The 25,292-nt window shown below is 39.8% G+C and overlaps 1 protein-coding gene across 5 annotated transcripts in view; it reads left to right on the top strand.

Annotated features, from left to right (window-relative positions):
• LOC103299440 (ATP-binding cassette sub-family A member 6-like) overlaps positions 1-25,292 on the top strand; it is a 49,572-nt gene extending 24,280 nt beyond the window's left edge. For 2 of the 5 annotated variants that reach the window (XM_054709343.1, XM_028132295.2), the window contains 21 exons: positions 109-259; positions 640-806; positions 1,988-2,121; positions 3,198-3,335; positions 5,289-5,396; positions 6,228-6,401; positions 6,634-6,747; positions 11,226-11,345; positions 12,855-12,932; positions 14,407-14,498; positions 15,183-15,306; positions 16,156-16,273; positions 17,700-17,791; positions 18,046-18,215; positions 18,922-18,997; positions 19,075-19,169; positions 20,624-20,743; positions 20,932-21,066; positions 22,940-23,019; positions 24,746-24,801; positions 24,930-25,292. In XM_054709343.1, coding sequence (XP_054565318.1) covers positions 109-259; positions 640-806; positions 1,988-2,121; positions 3,198-3,335; positions 5,289-5,396; positions 6,228-6,401; positions 6,634-6,747; positions 11,226-11,345; positions 12,855-12,932; positions 14,407-14,498; positions 15,183-15,306; positions 16,156-16,273; positions 17,700-17,791; positions 18,046-18,215; positions 18,922-18,997; positions 19,075-19,169; positions 20,624-20,743; positions 20,932-21,066; positions 22,940-23,019; positions 24,746-24,801; positions 24,930-25,031 — 2,444 coding nt within the window. In that variant the 3' untranslated portion in view covers positions 25,032-25,292. Of the gene's footprint in view, positions 1-108; positions 260-639; positions 807-1,987; positions 2,122-3,197; positions 3,336-5,288; positions 5,397-6,227; positions 6,402-6,633; positions 6,748-11,225; positions 11,346-12,854; positions 12,933-14,406; positions 14,499-15,182; positions 15,307-16,155; positions 16,274-17,699; positions 17,792-18,045; positions 18,216-18,921; positions 18,998-19,074; positions 19,170-20,623; positions 20,744-20,931; positions 21,067-22,087; positions 22,191-22,939; positions 23,020-24,745; positions 24,802-24,929 lie in introns of those variants that run through there. The other 3 variants (XM_054709342.1, XM_054709344.1, XM_028132297.2) reach the window with 3 other exon arrangements.

The raw sequence follows: 25,292 nt of genomic DNA, 5'->3' as shown, positions 1-25,292 counted from the left end.
AAACTGTGATGACCCAAGCATGTCATTAATAATTAGTACTTGTGTGTACGTGTGCGTGTGCGTGTGTGCACGAGCATGCATGCCTGTGTGTTTATTTTGAACAAGCAGAGGTGAGAGATGCAGAAAGCCTGCCAGAGATGCAGCCGGCTCAGCCTCCTTTCCCTGTGAGTGACTTGGAACTCTGGAGAATGCAGATCTGTGCAGTGGCACGGCTCCGTTTCTTAAAGTTAAAATGTGGAAAGAAAACGCTTTTGACCCTGTGAGTATCAGAGTGCTGTGGTTTTCTTGGATAGTGAGTTTCAAGAAAGGGTTAAACCAGAATAAAATTTAAAGCTAGAATGAAATACCCAACATTCCTGCCAGAGGATAGATAAATGCAGCCTTTGGGTTTACTGCCAGTGGGAATGTGAGCATTTGATTAGCCTTATACACAGGTCTGTTTAGGCTTCATAGTTTGATCACCTGGTGTTTATATAGAAAAACCTTTTGTATGGTGGGGCAATGTAAGGTATGACTTTCAGAATTTTATTCATCCTTATGGCCAGCATAAAAGTTGATATTCTACAAATATTTGTGAAATGTCTATCGGAATAAGTGAAATTGCTACTGATTAATATGGTAACTTTTCTTTATTGGTAGACTGTTGGTATTTGGAATTGCACTGCTCCCATGGATTGTGGAACTGATATTTGATGCTGTATTAAGTCAAAAGAGTGATTGGGAATTTAAACCTGAATTGTATTTCCTCTCTCCTGGGCAACTTCCCCAAGATCCTCTTACCAGCTTATTGATCATCAATAACACAGGTGAACAGAAAAACACAATTTAAATCTAGAAATAAGTTATTTTTATGTAGAGGGAGGAAAGCAAATCGTAAGGGAAGAATATGTGTATTTAGTCTTTATGAATAGAAAACAATTTCTAGCCCAGCTGAGTGCCTCAGTGGTTGAGTGTCAGCCCATGAACCAGGAAGTCACCGATTTGATTCCCAGTCAGGGTACCTGCCTCGATTGCGGGCTCAATCCCCAGTAGGAGGAGTGCAGGAGGCAGCCAATCAATGATTCTCTCTCATCATTGATGTTTCTCTCTCTCTCTCCCTCTCCCTTCCTCTCTGAAATCAATAAAAATAATTTTTTAAAAAAAAAAAAGGAAAAAAAATTTGAGGAACTGTGCACATTTGCTCTGAGTTTAGAGGTGCTGGGGATGAGGGGGCAAGGTAGAAGCATCCTGGGTCACTACGTAACCTGGTAGAGAAGAGCCGCTTATCTGCCTGATGACCCTGAGCTATTATGTGAAGGAGAAACTTATGTATTGATTGAACCACTCAGTTTTGAGACCTCTTCGTTACAGCAGCCTTTACAGTTGTTGGCTCCTGTGTGTGCTAGGCTGTGGTTTTTCTCAGCTCCTACTTATCTGTTTTCTTCGTTAGGGGCCTATTGACAACTGTGTCCTGAGAGTGGCACCCTTTTCCTTTCCCACTTCCTAACAAAAAAATATATCTATGTAATATATATGTATGTAATACATATGTAAATACGCAAAATACATTCATGTTTTAAAATACATTCATACATTCAGCTAAATGCTTTTTTCTGTTATCTGGAGAATAAGGGAGCAAGGGGAGTGCTATTATTAAGTATTTTAGGCTAGCCAGTTTGAAGTACTCCTCGTACATTTATTGTAGTTCCACAAATTGTTGAGTTAAATTGTATTTTTTTAACCAAGAGTCATAAAATAGAATTACATTGTCTTAATGGTGACATGTTAACTTGCATGAAATAGGATCATAAAGCTAACTCATCACAGAGTAAGATTCGATGAATAGAAGATGATAGAATGGGTTTTCTTTTATAGGCCAGTATTATTATTGTGATGCCCAAGGAGACATGCCTTTATACATAATATAAATTGTGTATGTGGCTTATTTTTTAAAATTGACATATATGTTCTTGCTTTCTGTGGCCTTCTGTTGTTGATGTAATACTAGAATCCAACATTGAAGATTTTATACAGTCACTGAATCATCAGAATATACTGCTGGAAATCGATGACTTTGTAAATAGAAATGGTCCTGATGAACTGTCCTACAACGGAGCCATCATAGTTGCCGGGAAACAAAAGGTGTGTTTGCCTCTTGCTTCTTGGTTCTGCTTTCATGAAAAACAATAAAGTGCTATATTTTAACTGTCTTAACACTGTGGAATGTCAACCCAGCAACTGGACTCAAACACATTTGGGTCATTATTAAATAATCTGTGAAGTTTAAAGAAGTGTTCTAAAACATTTTCTATCTTAACTTTTGAATTAGATGATTTTTTTTTTTTACATTTCAAAGTGGCTGAATATAATAGCATTATTCAAACTCAAAAGTTCTGACTAGAAAATATATTAAATTCTATCATAGAGATCCTTCCAGGAGCAAGACTACTGAACATGCATTCTAATCATAAGGAAACTCAGTCTTCCTTGCATTCCAATGAAAAACGGAGCCAAATTATGTGAAGCTCCCTCTTTATTTCTTGCCACAAGGAGAGAAAACAAAGGCCTTTGAAGAGATAGCATTGAATTCGGTTCTATCTAAACTAAGTCCACCAGGCAAAATGTAATCTCAGTGTGGGATGCTGCATTGCCTGGTAGTTGCTTTATTTGTTACTCTCCAACATATTTATTACATGAACCCTTGGTAATATTTAAAGAACATGGATGAACGTGTGAACATTTTCATCAACCTGAAGAACATAAACATTGTCCTAGAAAGTGTGAAAATGCTCCATTGGCCGTGTAGCCACGAATACTTAACCTCATGCTTATTTCCTGTCCACAAAAACAGGGTTCCTTTGTTTGCTCACTGCAAACGGGCCGTGTTTCCTCATCGGGGCCACGTTTAAATCCATCCCATCAGCTGAAATGTCCTTATCAACAAAATGAGGACAAAATGTTCTAAAATTAGTAATACTGATAAAGATTCACATTGCTGACTGTGCTAGGGCCTAATATACATTGTCCCCTTTAAACTGTACAACAGTCCATTTATTGTATTTACCCTTTCACAGATGAGGATGCTGTCGCTCAGAGAAGTCGGTTAATTTGAGGATGGTCACACAGCTAGAAAATGGCACTGTTAGGATTTTATATACAAAACCTTTTTCTTTGTTCATTAGTTATTTAGAATTAACATTGTTTTATTTTATTTGAAGGATTATAGATTCTCAGTTGTATGCAATACCAAGAGGCTGCAGTGTTTTCCTATTCTTATGAATATTATCAGCAATGGGCTGCTTGGAATGTTTAACCATACACAACAGATTCGAACTATAAGAAGCTCCTTCCCTTTAGTAAGTACTGGGTTTACTCATTCCAAACAATTAGAAGTTTGACAAGTCCCCTGTGTGTGTTCCTTCTTTAGCTTTTACATATTTATAATTGATTGTTAACCCTAAAAAATTAACTTTGGCCTTATATTCTAAACAGATTGTATCTAACATGTTGCTGATTTTCCCCCTTCATTATGCTCAGAGAATTCTTAAGGGGGAATACTGTTCCATAATATGTCACAGTCTCCCAGAAAGTCTTCTAAAAAGATTCGTAGTTGATTGCACGAGTATACTGAAGAGAGAATGAGACGTGCGCGTGTGCACGCACACACTGACTTGGAAATCAGGACCAGTTGTTTTAGAATCTTATATTTCTAATATAGTTTGTTGGTGAACCCCTCATTGACTAAATGGGTAGTCGATTGACTGATTTGAAGGAATATTTGCCAGTTCTTCAGCTAGATGCGTTCTGATGAATTCCTTCACCCACCCACAGTGGCTCTGCATTGGGGTGATGGGGTCTGGTACACACAGGCTGTGTTCTCATGACTCTTTGTCCTCTGCCTATACTGTGGCCTGCCAGCTGGAAGCAGTGCTTTCGGCTAGGTCAGCAGAAGGATCCTTCCCCCTGGCCTTCAGTCACATCCCTCCTTCCCCTTATCCCTCCACCCCAGGGGTGACAGTGGCTTCTCACATCATCATCCTTGGCTTCTCTGCTCTTCCCACTCATGTAACCATGGCATGATTAATTTTGATCTATTTTTTTCAAATATATATTTTTATTGATTTCAGAGAGGAAGGGAGAGGGAGAGAGAGATAGAAACATCAATGATGAGAGAGAATCATGGATCGGCTATCTCCTGCACGCCCACAATGGGGATCGAGCCTGCAATCTGGGCATGTGCTCTGACCGGGAATCGAACCATGACCTCCTGGTTCATAGGTTGACGCTCAACCACTGAGCCATGCCGGCTGGGCCGTGGGGGTGGTGATTTAAAGTGTATCTCCTTGAAGATGGGCTCGGTGGTATCGAGTTGTTCTTTCGGGGCTGTGCTTCATAACATAGTGCCAGCTGCAGTACTTTGCACGGATTCATTGCTGGGTTTCCTGAGGAAGACCTGCTGCTGCTCAAGCCTGAACTACCTGTTTCTCTAGGACCCTAATTCTTGAATCTTTTTTTTTTTTTTTTTTGGATTTTGATTAAAAAAACATCCACATAACATGAAATTTACCACCTTAACTATTTTTAAGCGTACAGTTCAGTAGTGTTAAGTATATTCATATTGTGGGAAACAGGTCCCCAGAGCTTTGTCATCTTGTAGAACTAAAATGCTATGCCCATTAAGCAAGAACTCTTCATTCCTCCCTTTCCTGGACCCTAGCAATGACCATTTTACTTTCTGTTCGTATAAAATTTGACTACTTTTGATACATCATTAATGACCATTGTATAGTATTTGTCTTTTTGTAACTGGCTTTCCCCCAGGATAATTTCCTCAAAGTTCATCCATATGCCAGGATAATTTCCAAAGTTCATCCTAGCATGTACCAGAATTTTCTTCCTTTTTAAAACTGAATAATATTGCATTGTGTGTATGTACTACATTTGGTTTATCCATTTGTGTGTCCATGGACATTTGGGTTGCTTCTTGGGTATTCTGCATAGTGCTGCTATGAAGTGTGTGAGAAGATATATCTTTGAGATCCTACTTTTGATTCATTTTCATATATACCCTGATGTGGGTGGGCCCTGAGTTATTTTTTTTATTCCCCTCCCCTTTTATTTTCTAGGAGTTAAAACCTCATGTTAAATGATCAGAAATCATCTCCCTGCCACCATGCATAGATGTTGATGATCTAGATGTACACTTGGTTTTTTTCAAAATATTTCGAACAGCATATTCTTTATGGTTATTCGTATTTGTTCCATGTTCTTAAATATTTACTAGCTTACAGTGCCTCTTATGTTTGCAGACTTTGTTCTTTGTCTGGAGTGGGCTGCCAGAAGGCTCCTTTTTCCTACTTTCCGTTGTTAGCAGCATTTCTCCTTACATCGCCATGAGCAGTGTCAGCGATTACAAAGTAAGGAAAGGCGGTGGGGGTGGAGGGGGGTGGGGTAGGGGTGGTGGGAAGAGACTTCAGAAACTTCAATAATTGTGTTTTAAATGCGGTGTGTTCAAAATGTAGTCCTGTGAAGAAAACATTTAAGCGTAAGTTTAACTTTAGATAATGTAGTTAAGCATTATTTCTATTAAGTCAAAAATTTACTTCTAAAAGCACAAAATACTTTTTATTTCAAAATAAAAGGAAAAGTACAGGGATTTTTACAGGGATTCAAGTTAATCTAATCCTTCAAAGGGGAATATTATAAAACTTTTGACTATATTACTTCTTAACTACAAAGAAGAAGTCATTGATGTTGACATTAAAGACCAGATTTAAGACTTGAGTCCCCTTTCTACTGTGGGGAATACAATTTTTTTTTTTTTTGTTATATTTGTATTTGGTTAAGTCCATTATTCAAGTCAAACAGCTTAATGAGATTTAAATGAGTCATTCTTCACCCTTCTGAGCCAGTCTATTTGGATAATGGAGAATTTATTGGCCTGCAGGTCACAAAAATGATATTTCTTTTGAAGGAGATTCATTCCTGGATCGTGGTGAAGTCTGCTTTTCTATTTATTATGCATAAGTTAAGGTGGTGTTGTGCATCAAACCTACACAATGAAATAATACTAGTATTCACTGTCAAAAATGGTCACCTTAATGGAATTCACTAAATTCCATTGAACAGTATATGCATACTTAAAATTATCAGAAGATTTGACAGTATTTGGTTAGGTATATTCCAATGCATTTGTTCTGGATTTGGACTTTAATTGGATCTATGTATGTCCTATGTTTTTTCATCAGAAGAGAACTAAGTCCCAGCTATGGACTTCAGGCCTCTGCCCTTCGGCCTACTGGTGTGGGCAGGCCCTGGTGGATATTAGCCTCTTTGCTTTCTTTGTCGCTTCATCGTTTTTAATTTTCTGCCTGGCAAACGTAGCGGACCGTTATTTCACAACTCAACTTGTGTTTGCTTCGGTGAGTGATGCATTACATAGAGATTGTCTTATAAGGTAGTAAGTTCGTGATACATTTTAACATTTGCTATTTTATGTAATCAAGACATTTTCATTTTTATTTTGCCCCAAATGGAAACAAAAAGCACTCAAAGTGTATGTTCAATAAAATATTTTAAAATATTTATAATTTAAATGTTCCCTCAATTCATATTTTATTTTTTGACTTTGATATTATTTATATTACCTTTTAGGTTGTGATTATATTTGGTTATGCAGCTGCTGTCATCTTTTTCACATATGTGATATCATTTATTTTTCGCAAGAGAAGAAAAAATAGTGGCATTTGGTCATTTTGCTTCTTCATTGTAAGTATACATACAAACATATAAATAGAGAGATAGAGTTCTTTTTTCAACTTTCAATGTAACAGGAAACATAGTCACTTTTGTCCTGAGCAATGGGAAATGAACACCTTAAAATTACACCACAGAAAGGAGAGAGAATGTAACATGTTGCTGATTCAACAGTGTTTCTAAAGACTTCATCTACAACTCTGACTAGAGTTTACAGAGTACCTTACAGAAAAACTGAAGCTCAGGATGCCACTATTGAGTTTACAAATCCTTCAGAATACAGGGCTTCCTGGTAACACTAGGACAAAAATTGGCTTGATAAAATTTGACAGTCCAATCATCTCTACAGTGTTTAAGAAGTTGTCTTTTAACCTCAGATGCTAGTAATTTCAGAGATCAAAGATGTTTTTATACCTACAGCAGAGCATTTATTAGTAAATAGGAATGAATGATTCCAAGATTACTAAAACTTGGATGGAAATGTTTACCAAGACGCTGGACACCCAGTGTGTCTAATCCCAGCACTTTAGGTTCCTTTTAGCTGACATACTCAACTCATGGTTGAGTGTGTGTCTTGCAAACATAGCTCTCAAATCTTGGAGTTGAAGTTCTGAAACCACAAGAGGAACCCAACCAGAGGCCGTCTGCTAAGAAAATACATCTGACATTGCCCACTGACTTCTGTGAGAAATTAGCCTTAGACTATCTGGTCAGTAGGCAGCTGTTGACTTATCCCTTCTCCGTGGACAGTTTTCTGATTTGGCTTCTCTAGATTGTATTTCTCAGTATGCAGCAGGTAATATCTGTTACTACACCTCTTATCACCATCTGGACAAATCAATACAAGCTCAGAAGTTACAGAAAGATGTATAGAGATACCTCACTCAGAAGACTGGCTTTGAGGCAGGCATGAAGATCTGATGCGCCAAACATCTTTGCTTTTATACTTTGCATGGGAACGTTTTGTTCAGTCAACAGATTTACTGCCTTTGTCCAATGTAAACCCAGGTGTTGGGTAGACAGCACAGATGTTAGCAGAAGAGAGTCTAATAGTTGATTTCTTTTCCACCAGCGCTCTTCTATGTCCAGCAAAGTTTAACAAGGAATCTGTGTCCATACTTTGTGTTTTCTAGTCATTTCAACTCTGAATGAAAGTCTTTTTCAGAGCTGATGTTCCAGCAATGTCAGGGTTATTGGCCAATATGACTGTTGACATGTCTGTTACTGCCAGCCTAAGGCTCGAAATCTCCTAGTGAGTTCCCTCATAGACACTCTTTAAATTTATTGTCCCTTCAGTCCTAAGCAACTGGCAGCCTCAAGTCATTGTTCCTTTTTCTTTGTCTTTCCCATTCTTGTGTTGGTTCTCCTTAAATAGAAGCCATTCCAGACTGGGACTAATACAAGTCTATATGCATATATTTTTTGCTTTGTGTCAAGTGAAAAATCAGCCCCTGGTTTACCTTATACTCACAATTCATCATGGTTTGTATAGATTTGACAACATCTCAGGTAGGGGAGCACTTGCATCAAAAGGCAAACCATGCCTCCACCCCTTATTCTTCAGCCTTCAGTGGGACCTCTTCTCACAGATGCAGGCTCCATAGTGATGTTTTGGGTTGGACAAAACTGTGGATGGAATTTTCTCAGAGAAGGCCCTTCTTTCAGAACTTGAAACACCATGATCTTCCAGAACAATAGCTTTCATCTCTTGGCTTATAGAGTAGAGACCATTTTGCCTAATAGTTGATATATATATATAATCAGGGGCAAAAGTCTAACGAGGCCAAGTTCCTTCAATACCTGGTAGAAGGCAAAATAGGTTCTGCATTCTCATGTAATGAGTTCCTCTTGCATAATTCCCCAGCTGCAAGTGCCTAAATGCGCAAGTGAAGAAATCTGACGTCGTTTCTAGGGAAAGTCATGATAATGCAGAACACCTTTTCTATTAGGTTTGTAGACAAATGTTTGTGGATTAAGATGTTCTCACTGTGATGGGAACAAACTATAGCAAATAAAGGACCACAGCAGAGAGTTGAACATGAGACTCTGAAACACTATTTTTCAAACAGAATTATATTTATACACTAGAGGCCCGGTGCATGAAAATTCATGCACTGGTGGGGGGACCCTCAGCCCGGCCTGTGGCCTCTTGCAGTCCAGGACCCCTCAGAGGATGTCCGCCTGCCAGCTTCAGATGTCCTTAGCACAGCCATCATCTGGTTTGTGCCTGATCAATGTTCCCCCTGTGGTTGCGCACTGACCACCAGGGGGCAGCTCCTGTGTTGTGTCTGCCCCCTGGTGGTCAGTGCATGTCATAGCAACCAGTCATTCCCAGTCGTTCCTCCATTAGGGTCAATTTGCATATTATCCTTTTATTATATGGGATGATTGAATACCATTTTTTCCTTTGCTGCCAACTATTTTTGAATTATTATGTATTAAAATAAGGCAGTATTGCAGAGGCAAAGTCAACTTTTTAAAACAAGGATTTTTGTTCAAAATGTAAAAGAATTACATAATTTCTGATTTTTTCTTTTTCATATTTATCTATCTTAGTGCACTTGTCTATTTTATATTTATACAGTTTAAAAGAAGCTACATGTTAATGGGATATTGAGATGTCAGGTTTGAAAAAAATTCAAGATTATCTAATTTAATTCTTCTCATATTTTTAGAATGAAAATAATTAAGCCACTTGTTTAAGGTCACACAAAAAATAGTGATAGACTCGTGAAGAAACCTGAGATCTCAGACCTTATGTTATTCTTCAAGTCAAAAAAATATGAGCTAGTAACATGGTGGACAATACTGATGTAAAGTTTGTATTGATCAACATCTTGATTTTAGTAAGCCAAAATACATCTTCACAGAAACCTCATGCAGTTTATAATAATTTATGTCTGCTACAAAGAACTTAGAATTTCATTCAAAATAGGTATTGAGGCTAATTACTGTGATAATTGATCTTTCATCACACAGTGAGTATAACTTTAAACCATTGCCAGTCTTAGGACTGAGGTAATTTTTTATTACACCCCGGATCATATATAGAAATGTGTCATATGCTGAGGGGCAGTACAGTTGTCCTTCAGTGACCTTGGGCTTACTTAGAAGGACAGTATAGGCAATGTCTCCCATCACTAAGTGAAGCCACAGTCAACAGTTAGTTTCTAGAGTCCAATGCACTCCTGTACCCCCAAGGGTGTGGCACTTTATGGGTACCTTAGGCCCTTGACCAAGGAGGAAGCACCCTGTCAGCCCATACTTCAGCCCAATGGTAGAGGTGGAGTCGCACATCTTAGTACACTGGGCCATTTCCTTTGACGCACTTTGGCATCTTCTCTTGTTCTAGTGGGTGAGAAAGGAAGAAAAGAACGGGTCACAAAAGCAGAAACTTGGAGTCCTCATAGAATAAGCGGAGTCAGCTAAGTGGACTAAAGGACTCATAGTTATCAAAAATAAGGAGCTAGGAGAAAAAATAGAGAAGTGTGATGTCCTGGAAACTAAAAGAAGAGAAATGTGTAAACATGGACAGTTGTGCAATACCTTTGCAAGGAGATCGTGGCGGTTGTAAAATGAGAGAAGTCTTTTGGGTTGGCTATCCAAAATGCTTATTGTGCCCTTCTTACTGAATACTTGATTATATGTTTTTGGGTTTTTCCCCAATTGTTTTTGGTAAGGTAGATTACACATTTCCCCAAAACTTTAAATTCACTTAGTAGCAAAGACAACATTCCCTTTTATATACGTAACAATGCCTCAAAACAGTATAATTTTCTGACATAAAGACTTAGCAATCATTACACCCACCCAGAGTTTTGTATTCCAGCTTTGTCCCTCACTAACTGTGTCATCTTGGGGATGTTATTTAATATCTCTGGACCCTAGCCTTCCCATATATAAAAGGGGAGGGATGAGAAGAATACATGGCAGAGTCATTGTGAGGATTAAAGCAAACAGTGCATGCTCACTTCTTAATGCCAGGCCATTTGTGTAATATACAATGAATCGAGTAGTTATGATTCTTACCAGTTTTATTATAATTAATACATTAATAAGACCCAGCAAAGGTTCAATAAAGTGTTCAAAACATACTTATTGACTGATAAACTGATCCTTAAAACAAAAACAAAGTATTATTTTTAATCTCCACCCCAACATTTACCAGTAATCTAAAAGAAAATGAGTATATTACAGTCAAAATACACCATCTCCAAAAAATCATTTACTTGGAATGGTGAATTAATGGAGAAGGTATATGACAATTTGAAAATTTCAGTCTAAGTGATAGGCAATATGGATTTTTCATAAGGCCATATATATTCTCATTAATAAAAGCATATCCTTTCCCTCTTCCTTCCGAAAGGCGTGTGTCTGCATATAGGAAAATTCTGATATGTAGGATAAGAATATCTACATCTTAAATGTTTTCTCAAATATCAATGGACTGAGTATGTCTGACATGTAATATATTTCAACTTGCCTTGTAGACCTCAACCAGCTTGGTAGACATGGTTATAATAAGTCAGTCCCTGTCATCTGCCTCGCTTTTGACCATGGTGTTCGTTCCCTCATTCGCCTTGAATGGATTTCTTATTTTTATGATAGAGGTAAGTTATATTATCAACTGTGTCACTAATTATGAATATGCAACCTGTTAAAATGCTTTGCCCAAATCTATATAGATGAAAGTAGGCTACAGGTTTTCTGGGGCTAGAGGATAGGGGATGGCAATGGGGAGTGACAGCAAATGTATATGATGGAAATATTCTTAAATTGTGGTGTTGCTCTCACAACTCAGTACATTTACTAAAAATCCTTGATTTACACACTTAAAATGGGCAGATTTTAGGACATGAAAATGTAACCTCAATAAAGCTGTTAAAAAAAGCTTTGCCATATGCACTTTGCAAAACATACACTTATTCTAAACAAACTCCAGATTGAAAAACGTTGCCTCATTCAATGGGTGTTCATTATCCATTGTAGGAATACACTCATGGGCGATATCACTCATTCATTCAAAATATATATCAAACACTATTCTGTGGCAGGCACTGTGCTAGTCATTGGCGACATCTGATGGACAAGATAACACAGTTGTACCTTTGACAGAGCTTAGTGGAGACAAAGGCCAACCTCAGGGTAGTCAATGCAAGGGACTTCAAGGTTGCAAAGGAGAAGGGCAGAGTTGTAAGCACAGCCAAAGTGCTCTGGAGAGTCAGAGAATTCTTCTAAGGGGAAGCAATGTTTAAACACAGTCCTAAAGAATTAAATAGAGGGAAAGTGGGGTGGGAGGTAATAAGCATGTTCTGTAGAAGGAAGCAAAAGCATCGAAGCAGAAAAGACCAGAAATCATCAAATAAACTGAATGAGATTCAAATGGAAAGAAATGTACAATGAGGGGGGCAGAAGAGCTCAGTCAGGAACATAATTTCGGGGGCCCTGCCTCATCCTGAATGAAGCAGCTTTGAACAAGGTAGCGAAGGCTTCCCCAAGCTTGTGTTCTTGGAGCCTGTAAGAACACTTTTCCATTGGCTGAGCAATGCCTGGGATTTCCATGGAAAATGTATTCCTCTGTAAAGCATTTTTCTCCTGAAATAGAAGTAGACCTGCAAAATGGAATACATTGATCTACACCTGTCACACATTATTTAGGTGTCATGAGTCACTCTTTTGAGTGCATTGATTGATGAAGAAAGAATAATACAATAGGACTAATTATGGAGGTGGAAACAAGTCACCATTGTGGGACTAGGAAGGGACCCTGAAAAGGCTTGTGATGGCTCTTTAGGACAAATATTGTTGACCCATAGAATGTATCGGGATGAAGGCATCTCTGTTATGCTTTCAGCAAACATTAAACCAAAATATTAAAGAAAAGAGAGGAACTGGAGAAGACAACATAGATTATACCTGCTCGTAAAGAGACATTCAGAGTTGAGTAGGGGTCCCCTCACGTCTCTTCAGGGAATTGCTTATCACCCATGCATATAGGGGACTCAAGCTTAAGAAAAGCATTCAGTATGTGCAATTCCTTCTTACTTAAATGGAAATTGTAAAGCTGATGAATTTTCATTTAGCATTTTTTGTGTGTTTGTTTGTCTTTGCTTTTACAGAGAATCTATGAGTACGAAAAACAAAATGAAGACCTAAATTATGACCTGAGTGGAACTGATTTTCTAGTATGCCTAATAGTAAGAAGGTTTTTTTCAACTCACCATTTATTTTTTATAGTTATTGTTTAGTTTACTATAACAACTACTCAATCTTGCCTAAAGTGTACCAATTTCAAAGATGTTTTAATTATAGTCTCAGAATAAGTAATTACATTCCAACATGATTCTAAACCCTAGAGTTACTTTTTATATGCATGAATGGATGGTATACATCCAGAATTCAATATAAAATTAATTTTTCATGTTTATTTAGCATGTATACTGCCCCCTCCAAATTTGAGAGAGCGTGTTAAAAATACAGATGGAATATAACTTTTAAGTCCTTTGAATTAGAGATAAAAAAGCAAAAGTTTAATAAAAATGAAAGGGAAATAATTATTATGTTGATGTATTTAGGCTGAAGAAAGGCATTGTCTTTGAATATAATGTATCAGTACTTTTCTAGGCATAGAAGCACATATAGACATAAGTCCCTGCCTTCATGGAGTTTATTTTTTAGTGAAAGGAGACAGATAATAAATGAAATAGATAATATATACCATGTCAGATAGGTGGTCAGGAAAGGCCTGGCTGAGAAATAATGATCTGAGGGAGGCAGGGAGCAAGCTGTAGAGAGAGCTTGGGCAAGAGCATTCCAGTAGAGGGGCGAGAGTCACCTGGCTTGTTTCAGGGTCAGGCAGGAGGCCAGTGTGCTTGTGGCAGAGTGACCTGAAGGGGAGTGATACGAGAGAAGGTCACAGAAGCCACAGGGACACGTGCAGGCGGATTGAAGAGGTTACAGTGTTCTCGGTCACCATAAGGACTTTGACCTAGTTTGAGTAACTGAGGAGTCACTGGAAGGTTTTAAGTAAAGGATATGTTTCAAAAGAGTAGCTCTAGTGGCTGTGTTAAGAATAGATGTTTGGAGCAAGGGGAGAAGAGGGAGACCAGGTAGAAAGGTATTGTAATTTTTTTTTTTTAATTGATTGGAGAGAGAGAAAAAAACATCCATGTGTGAGAAACACAGCAGTAGATGCCTCTGGCACGTCCCCTACCAGGGTTGGAAGCCGAAACCTGGGTATATGCCCTGACCTGGAATCGAACCCACCACCTTCTGATGTATGGGATGACATTCCATCCAACTGAGCCACACCTCCAGGGTTCTTTTAAAAAAATAATAATAATGATAATAAAGAGAAATGATAAGGACCTGGGCCTGGGTGGGGGTAGCACAGACATGGGTGAGAAGTAGTTAGTTGGATGCTGGGTAATTTTGAAGGTAAAACAGCAGCATTTGCTGGCAGACTTGGTGTGGGTTGTGAGAAGAAGAGAGTCGGGTTCCACTAAGCTGAATTGTCACTGTGCAGCTGGATTTCTCCCCGGTGTGTAAGATGATTCACATCTCTTTTACCTGAAGACCAAAGGTCAACAACTTAATTCAAATGTTTAAATCATATTTGTGAACAAAATACCTAAATATAACTGTTTTTTGTTTGTTTGTTTTTGCTCCTAGCCTTACTTTCAGGCTTTGCTGTTCGCTTTTGTTCTAAGATGCCTGGAAATAAAGTGTGGGCAGACAGTAATGCGAAAGGATCCTGTTTTCAGGTGGAGGAAAGCTTCCTTTCATGCTTGATGTTGTATTTTAATATTCCTAGATAGTGGCCGCACTGTCGGCCTGCTACTACAGGGTTATCTTTGCAATGTAAACAGCATGCTGATTTGCACTAGGATCAGCAGATTGCTGGCTTACTGCCAGGAAACAGGGCTCCCAGGCGGAGTTCCAGCACAAACCAGCTGAGGGCGCGTCCAGACCCTCCAAAATTTAATGAGTCCTCAAGTATGTCATTCTGCTGTCCAGGATGGGTACACATCCTTGAACAGAGGAGATGAGATGGAACTGGTTGAACAACGTAGTGCTAGTGCTTTACAAGTGTGTGTGTGTGTGTGTGTGTGAACTCCAGAAAGGGTGAACAATAAGAGATGCTAAGGCAAATGTTGGGCTGATTAGATGAGCTCAGAGTAAACAGAGAAAATGTAGGTGACATGATTTTTAACACATTGGAAAGGGTCAGCGATGCTAACTGAAAGAATGGGAACCACACGGACAAAGGGATTCTGGTTACCAGGATGGGGATTTTGGGCAAAAGCAGAGGTCGTATGCACAGTGCCATGGTCATCACCAGTTTATTGAAAGAAAGGGGCAGTGGTCATATCACCGGGGGCTGATTCACGATCCACCTTTGACAACTGGAAAAATCACATGGCATATATGTTTCCTTTTGTCCGCAGAATTTCTCCCCAAAGAAGAGAGGCCCGGCCAAATCCAGAGGAACCTATCGATGAAGATGAAGATGTTCAAGCAGAAAGAATGAGAACAGCAACAGCCCTGATGATCACTTCCAGCATACAGGAGGTAGAAAACCATGGGACAGAGGGCATGCTAATGGCACTATCCAAAAACTACCCATAGTAGAGGTCGATGTGCTGGTTTTCACTTTGAAAGTTGAGCGTTTGGTGCATTTTCATGATTCTTAACCATTCTCAACACTCCCACTTCTTGAGGGTGTCCTAGAAGCTCCAAGAAGTGTATAAAGCAAGTGGCTCTGTTCTTCTTTTGATAAAAATGGATTTCGTTCATTTTCAAAACCAAAAACTTCATGAGTTGAGGAATTTACCTGAGTGACATTTGTTTTAGAATCCTACATAGAGATTGAAATTTTAAGCGTCATTCATTTCTTTGACTTAGATGCCAGGATATTCCCATGAGGTTCTGGGAAGGCAGTGAGCCAGCTTCCATGAAATGATGCTGCTTTTCTCAGCCTATTCAGGAGCACGAAATGTTAATGAGTACATGTTGCATTTGTTTGGGTTGTTGTGTGTGTGTGTGTGTGTGTGTGTGTGTGTGTTTTAATATCTATTGATTTCAGAGAGGAAGGGAGAGGGAGAGATAGAAACATCAGTGATGAGAGAGAATCATTGACTGGCTGCCTCCTGCGTGCCCCCCATTGGGGATGGAGCCCACAACCTGGGTATGTGCCCTGCTGGGAATCGAACCGTGACCTCCTGGTTCATAAGTCGATGCTTAACCACTGAGCCATGCCAGTCAGGCTGCATGTTGCATTTGAAACAAGCAGCAGGACCACCCTCAACTCAGCATCTGATTTGGTTCATGGCATAAGGCGTGAAGGGCTCCATTAGGGAGAACATGGGAGCACAAAGTCTCTGAAGGTTCAGAGGAAAATCACATGGTCATCTATTCCAGCAACCTGTCATCATTGCTAGCTGTCTACACAAAGAATACGCCGGCCCGAAGAAAAATTGCTTTTCAAAGAAGAAGAAGAAGGTAGCCATAAGAAATATCTCCTTCTGTGTTAAAAAAGGTTTGGAAGAACCCTTTTTTTTTAATTCACCATCATTTTTAGAAATACCCAGTGAACATCTCTGTTGTAGACACCACTGTACCTGCTGAAGCATTCGTTCATTTAACTTATATAGGGTGTCCCAAAAAAAATGCATAAACACTGTGACAGTGGATGGCCCAATTTTTTAAGTGAAATGTATTTTAATAAGCACTGCCTTCATAATTGTTTAAAGTGTGAGTATACCTTTTTGGGGACACCCTCTATTTTTTGAGTGTTCCAAAGATTGTTTTTAGGCTCTGAAAATATAATTATGAAGGAAATAGGCAAGTTCTGTCCTCATGGATTAAGGGCTGTTTCCCCTCTGCCCCATTTTGTTTTTTTAAAGCCCTCTTTTTCTCTGTACTCTGAGGCTGAATTGGCAGCACCAGTACTTTCTTTATTTTTTCAAAATATGTTCTGAACGGTGAGGGTGCACCTGGACCTGTTCTGAACATATTTTGAAAAAATAACCTATTAAGAAAAATGTCAAAGAAAAAAAAGAAAAAGAAAAATGTCAAAGGTCACATAGGCAAGGTCTGTGTACAATATGCAAAAATGCGGAATGATACGTGTGGCCTTCACTTAGGGTTTGGAAGGACCTTCCTTGAACAGCCACATTTAAGCCACACCCTGGGTTATGAGAAGGTGCCAGCTGTGTTAAGCACGAAGGGAGGAGGGCACCCCAGACAGAAGAAACAGCGCAGGCAGGGACTCAGGCATGGGGATGCCTTTGGCGTGGTCGAGACACATACAAAGAGGCCAGTGGCTGCATTGGTGGGTGGAAGGGGTGAAATCAAAGAGGCGGGCAGGACCAGATGAGGTGAAGCTTTGTGAGATCTAGCCCAGAATTCAAGTTTTACATCAAGTTATTGGAATGCTACGGGAGAGTTTTCAGCCAGCGTTTGTCACAATTTGTGTTTTAAAAAACAAAACAACACGCTATTGTTTGCTCATAAATTTGTGTCATGGACAGGTTAAGAGCCTTTGTGTCAGTTCCAATGAAAGATGGCTTGAACACAGGCGGTGGACTTTGGGGTGGAGAAAATGTCCCTGAATTCCCAAGTTTAGGAACCACTAACCCATCTACTCAGCACATCAATCACCTGTTCTAGGAAACAATCTGGGCACATTTTTCACTAAAAATGTTTTTTTAAAAAGAACAGTGGTATTGACATCAAATTCATAAGCTTTTCACAAATACCTTAAATAATTATAGGAGTTGAAGAACATGTTTTGGTGACATGGATTACATATATGTTATAAATTTCAAAATGGCACTGAGGGGTTATTCAAGAAGGTTATTGGAGAAACAGTTTTATGTCTGTTTATTTTCTGATTATTTCTGATTTATGTCCTGTTTATGTTTTGATTATTTTACTTCCAATAATCAATGGTCCTCTTTCAGGTGAAATACTGGGATTGCTGGGACCCAGTGGTGCTGGTAAAAGTTCATCTCTGAGATTGATATCTGGGGTCACAAAGCCAACGGCTGGAGAGGTAGTAAAAAATGAAGAAACAGTATCCATTCCAAGAATAGAAATCTCACAATAAATATAGACCATAGTTTTGTATGGCTATGATTTGAATCATTAAAAAAGTTTTTAGTCATAAACCTAGGAAGTGATTTCTAGAAATATTTCTTTGATGCTCAAAAAAATGTAGACATTTATTAGCTACATGTCAGTTTCTTGAGTGATTATGTGATTGGAGAAAAGGCTGCATGTATTTGTAAAACCAGTTTACTTTCATAGGTGGAACTGAAAGGATGGAGTTCAGTTTGGGGAGATGGCTCGGTCAAGTTCCTGGGGTACTGCCCTCAGGTGAACGCTCTGTGGCCCAACCTGACGGTGAGGGTGCACCTGGACCTGTTTGCTGCAGTGAAAGGGCTGAGGAAAGCGGACGCCGCAGTCGCCATCACACGGTACAGTCATGTGATCCCCCTTGTGTCAAGAGGCAGGAAGGCTGTCCATTGATGATGAATCCACTAATAAAGAGTGGAGAGTAGAAAGGACATCTCCCCCTTCTTAGAGGGGGAGAGCAGGGATGTCAGACAAGGGCTGTGTGGTGTTTTATTTTTCCTGTGTTTTTGTTTTTTTTGTTTTTTTAAATACTCTTTTCCTCTGTACTCTGATGCTGAATTGGCAGCACCAGTACTTTCTTTTTTTTTTTTCAAGATACGTTTTTATTTATTTAGAGAGAGAGGAAGGGAGTGGGGAGAGAGAGAGAGAGAGATAGAAACATCAATGATGAGAGAGAATCATCGATCAGCTGCCTCCTGCATGCACCACAGTGGGGATCAAGCCTGCAACCCCAGGCATGTGCCCCTGACCAGGAATGGAACCAGGACCTCCTGGTTCATAGGCCAACGCTCAACCACTGAGCCACACCAGCCAGGCAACAAAGGCTGTTTTTGACAGTGAATGAATGATCATCCATTTCCGTTCCTAACAGAATTCTAGCTACTCTTAAAACCTGTTTACGAGGTGAAGATCTTTCCCATTCTGAAATAAACTGTCCTTTCCCTTGGTCACTAGAGTTAATGAGAACAATAGCACCCAGCTTCCCCTGAAGGCTGTTCCTCTTCCGTGTGATGACCTTTTCCCCATTCTCTTCCTGTTTCCCATCAGATTGGTGGATGCCTTCAAACTGCACCAAGAGCTGAATGTCCCGGTGCAGAAATTAACCGCAGGAGCCACCAGAAAGGTACGTGTGGTGTGTGCTGCTATCCCGAGGGCGGATGTGGGGCTGGCATCAGATAGAGGTGTTTCTCTGGATTTCAGTTGTGTTTCGTGCTGAGCATCCTGGGAAATTCGCCCATCCTGATCCTGGATGAACCATCTACAGGCATGGATCCTACAGGACAGCAGCAGATGTGGTGAGAACTGTCCCCCTCAGAGCCAGCAGTAGAAACCTCATGTATACATTGCATCCTTAAACTGGTCGTAGCAAAGCAAATCCACGGGTTCCCAGTTCAGTGGAGATACTCCATATTATTATGAAAACAAATATTGAACAAATAGATTCGCTAACGTAGCATATTCATGTGGTATTCACATTTTTTTAATTTTTTATTTTTATTGTTTAAAGCATTACACATAGTAGAACATATGTCTCCTTTTTCCCCTATTGACCTCCCCCCAGCCTCCTTTATCCCCTCTCACAGCACATGCCCCACCCCCCTAGTGTCTGTGTCCATAGGTTATGCTTATATGCATGCTTACAAGTCATTTGGTTGATCTCTTACCCTGCCCCCGCACCCGCTCAACCCTTCTAGATTCGCTAATGTAGTGTACTCATGTGGTATTCACCTTTTTTTAAGAACAGCAAAACAAACGCCCTCTAAGGACTTTGTTGGAGTTTTAGGTATTGCAATTTGGAGTGTATTTTGATTTTGTCTTTTACTCATTGAGATGTCTGTAACTGTTTCCTTAGAAACTATTAAGTTAGTGACATAATTTTCCCATTTCTGTCCCCCCCCCTCCCCGTTACCTAATCTGTCAAGTTTGTTTATATAACTTGTTAGTTTTTAAATTCTTTTTAGTTTCCTATCTGAGACTTTTCATTTAGACTAATAAAATTTTCCAATTCATTTTTATATTTGTGACTGTTCGACCTCTAAAATGAACTTTATTATGGACATTGTTATACAAATGTAAAGAGAATCATTTATGAACACATTTTACCCATCACCCAGTTTCAACAGTTATCCATACAAAGTCAATATTTCTTCATCTATACCTTCACCCACTTCATTTCCCCACTCCCCAATTATTTTGAAGCAAATACTAGGCAGCAGGTCCTTTATTGATAAATATTTCAGTTAGTTTCTACAAAAGATAGTTTTTCTCTTTTTTTAAATATATTTTTATTGATTACAGAGAGGAAGGAAGAGGGAGAGAGAGATAGAAACATCAATGATGAGAGAGAATCATTGATCAGCTGCTTTCTGCATGCTCCCTACTGGGGATCGAGCCCGCAACCCAGACGTGTTCCCTGACTGGGAATTGAACTGTGACCTCCTGGTTCATAAGTCAATGCTCAACCACTGAGCTATGCCAGCTGGGCTGGAATTTTTCTTTAACTTAACAAGAATCACTTCTAAATGGTAATAAATAATTTAATAATAAAAATATTTAAAAACTTTTCTTTATGCTATAAAAACCTAATCAGTAGTCACATTTCTCTGTTGTTTTTTTTTAAATTAGGATCTAACTATGATTCATAAACTGTATTTTGCCTATAAAATTTCCCCTTTATCTCATTACCCACCCACCCCCACCATCTCATGCTCTTTGTTTTAATGGTGTTGATTTTATTGGTTTACTTCAGGCAAATGATTCAGTCAACCATTAAAAACACAGAGAAGGGGGCCCTCCTGACCACCCAAAACCTGGCGGAGGCCGAGACCCTTTGTGACCGCATCGCCATCATGGTGTCTGGAAGGCTGAGGTGGGTGTCTTTCCACAGCCTTCACTTGACCCCCAAAACGAGATTCCCTATGAAAAGGGACAATCACCAGATAGAGTTCTTTTCAGCTCCCTCAGTGATGCCCTTTCCCTTATATTTGAAATTTAGGAATGATGTAAAAAATTTCAGAGCCAATATTCATTCCAACATGTTTTCCTTCTTGTTCATAGATGCATTGGCTCCATCCAACACCTGAAAAGCAAACTTGGCAAGGATTACATTCTAGAACTAAAAGTGCAAGAAGCTTCTCAAGTGGTCCACACTGAGATTCTGAAGCTTTTCCCACAGGCTGCCCTGCAGGAAAGGTGAATGGAGCTTCTGATTATGGAGAAACCTGTTGTTTTCACCCATTCGGTGGTTCCTTTTCTGCTCTGAGAGAACTTCAGGGTGACTTTATAATGAAAGTTGGGGCCTCAAAAATGTGCTTGTTGAGTCTTACAGATTATGAAATTTGGGAGCTACCCAGGTAGCTGTATCCCCCAGGGAAGCCTGGGGACAGCCTTCGTGGGTCTCCTCTGCCATCCAGGGCTGATCCCCAGCTCTGGCGGAAGACTTGGAAAAATTGGGGGGATTTCTGATTATTAAAACCCACACAGGGCCACAGTCAGGCTCATGGCATCCTCCTTGGGCCTCCCTGTAAATATTCAAAAGATGTTAATATTTATAATTTAAAAGATGTAACTATTTAGAGTAAGTTCCCTTCATAGTGAACAAATAGCAACTGAGATAATCAAAGAGTTTTCCATTAATGAAGTTTTCATGACTCAAAATGGGGGATAGGTGTGTGTGTGTGTGTGTGTGTGTGTGTGTGTGTGTGTGTGTGTGTGTGTTATAGGTGGGGAGGCGGGCAAGGAAATGGAACACCCAGAATTTGAAATTTTTTGGAGAGATAATCACCCCAGAGAAGCAGAACATAACTGCTGTTTCCATTTTAGCACAGTGTAAATATAATGGCACTATCTGAGGTCTATGGCTGGGCATGTAACAGTCCTATTCCTAGACCTTTGGTGTCACAAACCTGAGAAGTTTTGATGTAGGTGGGAAGATCACAAAGGGTAAGGCTAGAAGGGCAGCGTCTGGGATGAAGAGGGCCAGTCCTGGAAGTCTGGGCAGCTTTGGAGCTACCTGGGAGCACCAGACTTCCGTTTAGGAAGGGGCTGAGAATGAGGCATGAGGTCACACTGCCAGAAGTAGCATGTGGAAGCAAGATGCCAAACATCAGTCCCGGCTCTTCTTTCCTCAGAGGTCAGGGACGTTTTTAGTTAAAAACCTTTTGAACCCCATCCACTATTATGCCCCTCTTTCCCAACCTCATATCTCTCTTAGATTTCTGGTGACAAGGATGAAATATCGAGTTGAGATTGATTCCAGCCTAATTTGAATTTACCAAAGGGATTAGTTCAGAATAGCGATGTTCAACAAGAAAAAGGTTTGTATAAACTGAGAATAAGTATAATTATGCTGGATTATTTCTAGGAGAATTATCTCCAACAGCCAACTACCAAACTCATTTTAAGAAATGTCCATTGATAAATTATATTATTTATTTCATATGTGAACTACATTGGTTTGCATTATTACTTTTTAAATCTTTACCCAAGGATATGTTTTTTTGTTGTTGTTGTTTTTTTAAAATATATTTTATTGATTTTTTACAGAGAGGAAGAGAGAGAGATAGAGAGTTAGAAACATCGATCAGCTGCCTCTTGCACACCCCCTACTGGGGATGTGCCCGCAACCAAGATACATGCTCTTGACCAGAATTGAACCTGGGACCCTTGAATCCGCAGGCCGACGCTCTATCCACTGAGCCAAACCGGTTTTGGCTACCCAAGGATATGTTTATTGAGTTTTAGAAAAAGGGAGAAGGAGAGAGAGAAACATCAGTGTGAGAGAGAAACATCCATTGGTTACCTTCTGTAAGTGCCCTAACCAGGAATTGAACCCCCAACCAGGGATTGAACCCCCAAACCAGGTAATGTGCCCTGACTGGGAATTGAACCCAAAACCTTTTGGTGCACAGGATGACACTCTAACCTACTGAGCCAGCTGGCCAGGTCTAATTTGCATTGTTTATATTTCAAAAAGGAAATTGCTGATAATATCAATATTTATTTTGATGGTCATTTTTTTTCTCCTTGAAGCTCAAGGTCAAATATGACATTTTCCTATTTCCAGATATTCCACCTTCTTGGCCTATAAACTGCCCATGGCGGATGTTTACCCTCTATCTCAGGCCTTCTACAAATTAGAAGCAGGTAAGAGTGACCATTTTTACAAGAAAACTTTTGAAGAATTAATTCAGGCTTGGATAGTAATTTAATAGGAGATAATTGTGTAATACATTTTAAAAAACAGGTCCTGTAGGATATGTATGATCTTAAGAATCCTAATGGTACATAATGGTTGGGATTTAACCCCAGTTTTGGTTAACCCAAGCCTCTGAAAAGAGGTTAATTTCCAGTGCAGATGGAAGCTGCAGAAAACACACAGTTGTGCTTGGTTGGTTTAATGTGAATTCATAACATTAAACTCAGAAAACCCTTTAGTCCTGTCTGCTTTGTTTACATGTACACAATCCATTCATACCAAGTGTCCTGAATTCTTACTTCATTCCCCCTCCCCTTGCATACCTGTCTCCTTCCTGCTTTTCTGGCGCAGTTGATGTCCTTGCTTTATATTTCACTCATAAAATAAAGGCAACAGGAAACTTCCCTGTGTCTGCTTACGAGCTAGGAGACACTGGACAAAGTTGCTTAATCCCCGCATCTGGATGGCTCATCTCTAAAATGGGGGATAGCATCAGTGCCACATGGCAGGGTTGTTGGGAGGATTAAGTGAGCTCATTTGTGAAGAGCCTAGAACAATGCCTGGCTCACCAACAGTGCTTGACATGATATAAACCTCTGGTTTGCTCCTCCCACTCTAGACACCCTGACTTCCTGCCTCAGGACTCTGCACTTGCTAATCCTGCTTTCTGGAATTCTGCTTCCTAAATTTCCAAGCTGCTTCCTCACTTCTTTCAGGTTCCTGCTCAGTTATGATCTTGTTATTGTGGCCCTTCCTAGCTATCTATAAAGAGTGCCCTCCATTTCCTATTTATTTCACTTGATTTATTTTTTTTCAATAGTAGCTATCATTTACTTTATTATACTTATGTAAATTAATATGTTTATTATATATTGCTTATTTACCTAATGCCCATATTCCTCCCACTAGAATGCATACTACACAAAGGCAGGAGTTTTTGTTTTACCTGTTTCATTTACAGCTCTATCCCTGGCACCTAAGGGTGGCTCCCACTCATGGAAGGTTCTCAGTGTATAAATGACGAACTGTAAACACATGAATATGTAAATCTGGTGACCACTCTCATGCAGATTTCCCAGGTCTGCTCGCTCTTGCGATCGGCGCAGGCACCCCACTGGTGCCCAATGCCAGGAAAGCCTCAGGCGGCTTTCCCGGCCTTGGGCTCCGCCTCAACCCCAGCGTCCCTGCGACCCGATCGCAGGCACCCCGCTGGCACCCAAGGCCAGGAAAGCCTCAGGCGGCTTTCCCGGCCTTGGGCTCCGCCACACCCCAGCTTCCCTGAGATCGGCGCAGGCACCCAGCTGGCGCCCAAGGCCGGGAAAGCCTCAGGCGGCTTTCCCGGCCTTGGGCTCCGCCACACTCCAGCTTCCCTGCAACAGTTTCCTGGTGGGCGTGGTTGATGGGCGTGGCTTGGTGGGTGGGTGTGGCTTGGGTGTAGCGAAGGTGCGGTCAATTTGCATATTTGTCTATTATAAGGTAAGATTCTAATATCAAGATTTATTCGATGTGTATTTGTATTCTGACTTTTCATTATTTCTTTCTCTCACCAAGCATTTGTTTGTTCAGCTCTGTAGTCCATTTATATGAATGGTTTGCATTTTTATTTCATGTGACTTTAAAAAAATTATTGGTAATAAGTTATAAGCGTCTACTGCTAGTCTTTTTTCCCCCCAGTGAAACGTAATTTTAACCTGGAGGAATACAGCCTCTCTCAGTGCACGTTGGAAAAGGTGAGCCAACTTTGACAATTTTGTGTGGTCTTTGTAAATTGCACGTGACAGTAACACACATTGTTCCTGTCTGTAAGATAGTCAACGACTTGATAATTCTTTTTTCTTCTTGTTTGTTTCTTATTTAGATATTGGTAGAGCTTTCTAAGGAGCAGAAGGTGGGAAATTTTGATGAAGAGGTTGATACAACCATGAGATGGAAACTCATCTCTCACTCAGATGACCCATGAAACCCGAAGCCCGGTCATGCCTTGCTGATGTCCTATAAGCTTCTGTTATATGTGATAATTTGCATTTTATATAATTTTTAAAAATTGTCAACATCGATATTAGGTACACTTTGTACATTTAGTTAATAAATGAATACATTGTAAAATTATTCTTCCCCTCAAATTTAGGGACAATAGAAAATTGGCGATAAAAGCAATACAAAGTTTTAATGAAGTTATCTGAAGAACCAGGCACTGGGTTTTAAATAAATAAAACTACAA

This window comes from Eptesicus fuscus, chromosome 20 (assembly GCF_027574615.1).
Source record: "Eptesicus fuscus isolate TK198812 chromosome 20, DD_ASM_mEF_20220401, whole genome shotgun sequence".
NCBI lineage: Eukaryota > Metazoa > Chordata > Mammalia > Chiroptera > Vespertilionidae > Eptesicus > Eptesicus fuscus.
The sequence above is the reverse complement of the archived record's forward strand: the minus strand, read 5'-3'. Positions and strand labels throughout refer to the sequence as shown.